This window comes from Lampetra fluviatilis, unplaced genomic scaffold, assembly GCF_964198595.1.
Source record: "Lampetra fluviatilis unplaced genomic scaffold, kcLamFluv1.1 SCAFFOLD_617, whole genome shotgun sequence".
NCBI classification, from domain to species: domain Eukaryota; kingdom Metazoa; phylum Chordata; class Hyperoartia; order Petromyzontiformes; family Petromyzontidae; genus Lampetra; species Lampetra fluviatilis.
Genome location: NW_027621810.1, coordinates 1 through 5,000, shown reverse-complemented (window position 1 = coordinate 5,000; position 5,000 = coordinate 1). Strand labels below are relative to the sequence as shown.

The window sequence follows — 5,000 nt, the reverse complement described above, 5'->3', positions numbered from 1 at the left end:
CTCTTTAACCACCACCCCCCCAATATATTAGTAATGGACTCATCCAAAACCAATGCAATTGATAGAAAATGATCCAGACCCATCGATTTGGTATCGATTTGGTATCGATTTGGTATCGATTCATCTCAACGACCTCGTCCTGATGTCACCCGGGTTAACTCACACAAGACACTTACACGTGTGAGATCCGTTCCGTGCTTTCGAGCGAGCTCTTCAAATCCGATCTTATGATCGTCCTTCACGATGTTACAGATGACGAGGGGAGACACGCAAACACAGACACAGACAAGACGATGAGTGGGTGGGGGAAGTTGACAGGGTGAGTGAGTTGGGGACGAGGGTGAGAGACACGGGGAGACACGGGGGAGACACCGGGGGAGACACGGGGGAGCCTTCGAACCTGGACACCATCTGTGTTCAACTTGCGGCAAAGTTCTTCCACGGAAACTTTGTGCTCGGTCTGGGTGGCATTGACACACGCACGCCGGTTAACACATCCCTCTCCGCGGGTCTTTCGGTAAAAAAAAAAAAAAGGACACATCGACGGAGATCGAACCATACAAATAGATCTTCTTGGTTCTTTCGGTAAAGTCACGTAGAAGGGAAATAATAAAATAATACAAATGAAACTGAAAATTATTTTATATTATTTTATTTTAATATATTATTTTATTATGTTTTCTTTGGATATTTATTTTTATTATTTTATTATTTCCCTTCTACGTGATGACTTTACCGAAAGAACCAAGAAGATGAATCCCTGCAGTCACGAAAGCTTTAAATCGAAAAATAAAAAAGTATTTTTTTTATGTTTTAATTTTATTATTTAATAATAAAATTGTATTTTATTATGTTTTATTTTCATTACTTTATTATTTCCCTTCTACGTGACGACTTTACCGAAAGAACCAAGAAGATGAATCCCTGCAGTCACGAAAGAAGCTTTAAATCGAAAAATAATAAAATTATTAAATGTTTTATTTTTATTATTTAAGAATAAAATAATGTTTTATTTATTTTATTTTATTATTTCCCTTCTACGTGACGACTTTACCGAAAGAACCAAGAAAAACAATCCCTGCAGTCACGAAAGAAGCTTTAAATCGAAATACAAATATAGCAAAACTTTCACGACCAAATCGATCGCGGCATGAGCAATTGGACCATCAGGTGAACGGATAAGCCACGGACGCTTTCTCTCCCGCTACGCACATTTCGTTTCGCCTGATGACGATTGTTCACGTTGCGATGGAAACGGAGCGATGTTTCTATTATATTTGTATTGTTTGATGTTCATCAACGGGGCCTTTACGGAAAGACCCAAAGAATTTGAACTCCTGCGGTCGCGAGGGTTAATACATCATCTCGCTCCGCTCTCGCTCGCGGGAGGAGAGAGAGGACATTCACTTGGAGACGCACTCGGACACTCACTCAGAGACTCACTCGGACACTCAGAGACTCACTCACTCAGAGACTCACTCACTCAGAGACTCACTCACTCAGAGACTCACTCAGACACTCACTCAGAGACTCACTCGGACACTCAGAGACTCACTCACTCAGAGACTCACTCAGAGACTCACTCGGACACTCAGAGACTCGCTCACTCAGAGACTCATTCACTCAGAGACTCACTCACTCAGAGACTCACTCACTCAGAGACTCACTCAGACACTCACTCAGAGACTCACTCGGACACTCAGAGACTCACTCACTCAGAGACTCACTCACTCAGAGACTCACTCACTCAGAGACTCACTCAGACACTCACTCAGAGACTCACTCGGACACTCAGAGACTCACTCACTCAGAGACTCATTCACTCAGAGACTCACTCACTCAGAGACTCACTCAGACACTCAGAGACTCGCTCACTCAGAGACTCATTCACTCAGAGACTCACTCACTCAGAGACTCACTCACTCAGAGACTCACTCAGACACTCACTCAGAGACTCACTCGGACACTCAGAGACTAACTCACTCAGAGACTCATTCACTCAGAGACTCACTCACTCAGAGACTCACTCAGACACTCACTCAGAGACTCGGACACTCAGAGACTCACTCACTCAGAGACTCACTCAGACACTCACTCAGAGACTCGGACACTCAGAGACTCGGACACTCAGAGACTCACTCACTCAGAGACTCACTCAGACACTCACTCACTCAGACAGAAACTCACTCAGACACTCACTCACTCAGACAGAAACTCACTCAGACAGAAACTCACTCAGAGAATCACTCAGAGACTCACAAACTCACTCAGGCACTCACTCAGACACTCACTCACTCAGACAGAGACTCACTCACTCAGACAGAGACTCACTCAGTCACTCACTCAGACACTCACTCAGACACTCACTCACACTCAGACACTCGCTCAGACACTCACTCACTCAGACAGAGACTCACTCAGACAGAGACTCACTCAGACAGAGACTCACTCAGACAGAGACTCACTCACTCGGACACTCGCTCAGAGACTCACTCACTCAGACAGAGACTCACTCACTCGGACACTCACTCAAACACTCACTCACACTCACACTCGCTCAGACACTCACTCACTCAGAGACTCACTCACTCGGACACTCGCTCAGAGACTCACTCAGACACTCACTCACTCAGACAGAGACTCACTCAGACAGAGACTCACTCACTCGGACACTCGCTCAGAGACTCACTCAGACACTCACTCACTCAGACAGAGACTCACTCAGACAGAGACTCACTCACTCGGACACTCGCTCAGAGACTCACTCAGACACTCACTCACTCAGACAGAGACTCACTCAGACACTCACTCAGACAGAGACTCACTCACTCGGACACTCGCTCAGAGACTCACTCAGACACTCACTCACTCAGACAGAGACTCACTCACTCAGACACTCGCTCAGAGACTCACTCAGACACTCACTCACTCAGACACTCACTCACTCAGACAGAGACTCACTCACTCAGACACTCGCTCAGAGACTCACTCAGACTCAGAGGAGAACAAACGGGATAATAGAACATGGGACAGGTTAGTGACATCATCACCCCATAGATACCAGGTTACCATGGAGTGTGTGTGTGGTAGTGTGTGTGTAGTAGTGTGTGTGTAGTGTGTGTGTGTAGTGTGTGTGTGTGGTGTGTGTAGTAGTGTGTGTGTAGTAGTGTAATGTGTGTGTGTAGTGTGTGTGTAGTGTGTGTGGTGTGTGTGTAGTGTGTGTGTAGTGTGTGTGTGTAGTGTGTGTGTGTGGTGTGTGTAGTAGTGTGTGTGTAGTAGTGTAATGTGTGTGTGTAGTGTGTGTGTAGTGTGTGTGTGGTGTGTGTGTAGTGTGTGTGTAGTGTGTGTGTAGTGTGTGTGTGTGTAGTGTGTGTAGTGTGTGTAGTAGTGTGTGTGTGTAGTGTGTGTGTAGTGTGTGTGGTGTGTGTGTAGTGTGTGTGTAGTGTGTGTGTGTGTAGTGTGTGTAGTAGTGTGTGTGTAGTAGTGTAATGTGTGTGTGGTAGTGTGTGTGTAGTAGTGTGTGTGTAGTGTGTGTGTGTAGTGTGTGTTCAGTGTGTGTGTGTAGTGTGTGTGTAGTGTGTGTGTGTAGTGTGTGTAGTAGTGTGTGTGGTGTGTGTAGTGTGTGTGTAGTGTGTGTGTAGTGTGTGTGTAGTAGTGTGTGTAGTAGTGTGTGTGTGGTGTGTGTGTAGTGTGTGTGTAGTGTGTGTGTAGTGTGTGTGTAGTAGTGTGTGTGTAGTGTGTGTGTGTAGTGTGTGTGTAGTGTGTGTGTAGTTCTGTGTGTGTAGTGTGTGTGTGGTAGTGTGTGTGTAGTGTGTGTGTAGTGTGTGTGTAGTGTGTGTAGTAGTGTGTGTGGTGTGTGTAGTAGTGTGTGTGTAGTGTGTGTGTAGTGTGTGTGTAGTGTGTGTGTGTAGTGTGTGTGTGTAGTGTGTGTAGTGTGTGTGTAGTGTGTGTGTAGTGTGTGTGTGGTAGTGTGTGTGTAGTGTGTGTGTGGTAGTGTGTGTGGTAGTGTGTGGTAGTGTGTGTGTAGTGTGTGGTAGTGTGTGTGTAGTGTGTGTGTAGTGTGTGTGTAGTGTGTGTGTAGTGTGTGTGTAGTGTGTGTGTAGTGTGTGTGTAGTGTGTGTGTAGTAGTAGTGTGTAGTGTGTAGTGTGTGTGTAGTGTGTGTAGTGTGTGTGTGTAGTAGTGTGTGTAGTGTGTGTGTAGTGTGTGTGTAGTGTGTGTGTAGTGTGTGTGTAGTGTGTGTTAGTGTGTGTGTGGTGTGTGTGTAGTGTGTGTGTAGTAGTAGTGTGTAGTGTGTGTGTAGTGTGTGTGTAGTGTGTGTGTGTAGTAGTGTGTCATCATTAGTCGGGGGGGGGGGGTGGTGGTGGGGGGGGTCTCCGTTACCATGGTGACCTCCTTCTTGAGCTCGTGCATGTCTCTGTCATTATTAGTGGGGGGCTGTCATTATTAGTGGGGGGCTGTCATTATTAGTGGGGGGCTGTTAGTGGGGGGGGGAGGGGGTCTCCGTTACCATGGTGACCTCCTTCTTGAGCTCGTCCATGTCTCTGGCCTTGCGCTTCTTGGCCGACGCTTTGTCATCGCCCCCTTCATCAGCCACACGGTAGCTGTCGGAACGTCCCACCTGGTGGGGGTGGGGGTGGGGGTGGGGGTGGGGGTGGGGGGGTGGTGGGGTGGTGGGGGGTGGGGAGATGGTGGGGGGGAGATGGTGAGGGGGGTGGGGTGGTGGGGGGGGAAAGATGGGGGGAAGGAGGTGGTGGGGAGATGGTGGGGGGGTGGTGAAGGTGGTGTGGGTGGTGGTGGTGGGGGGGGGTGGGGGGGTGGTGGTGGTGGGAGTGGGGGGGTGGGGAGGTGGTGGGGGGGAGATGTGGGGGGTGGTGGTGGTGGGGGGGTGGTGGGGGTAGTGGGGGGGGTGGGGGGGGGGTGGGGGGGTGGGGGGGGTGGTGAAGGTGGTGGTGGTAGGGGGGGGGTAGAGGTAGGGTAGGTGGTAGTGGGGGGGTGGTGA

General features: G+C 48.6%; 1 protein-coding gene across 1 annotated transcript in view; it reads right to left on the bottom strand.

Annotated features, from left to right (window-relative positions):
* Window positions 1-4,615, bottom strand: part of LOC144955725 (sodium/potassium-transporting ATPase subunit alpha-3-like) — a gene marked incomplete at its 3' end in the record, with an annotated part of 61,784 nt that extends 57,169 nt beyond the window's left edge. Inside the window, exons 1-2 of the mRNA XM_078885868.1 lie at window positions 4,509-4,615; window positions 401-460 (exon numbers count right to left, since the gene is read on the bottom strand). Coding sequence (XP_078741994.1) covers window positions 401-460; window positions 4,509-4,538 — 90 coding nt within the window. The remainder of the gene's footprint in view (window positions 1-400; window positions 461-4,508) is intronic.
* Window positions 4,616-5,000: the final 385 nt, after the last annotated feature.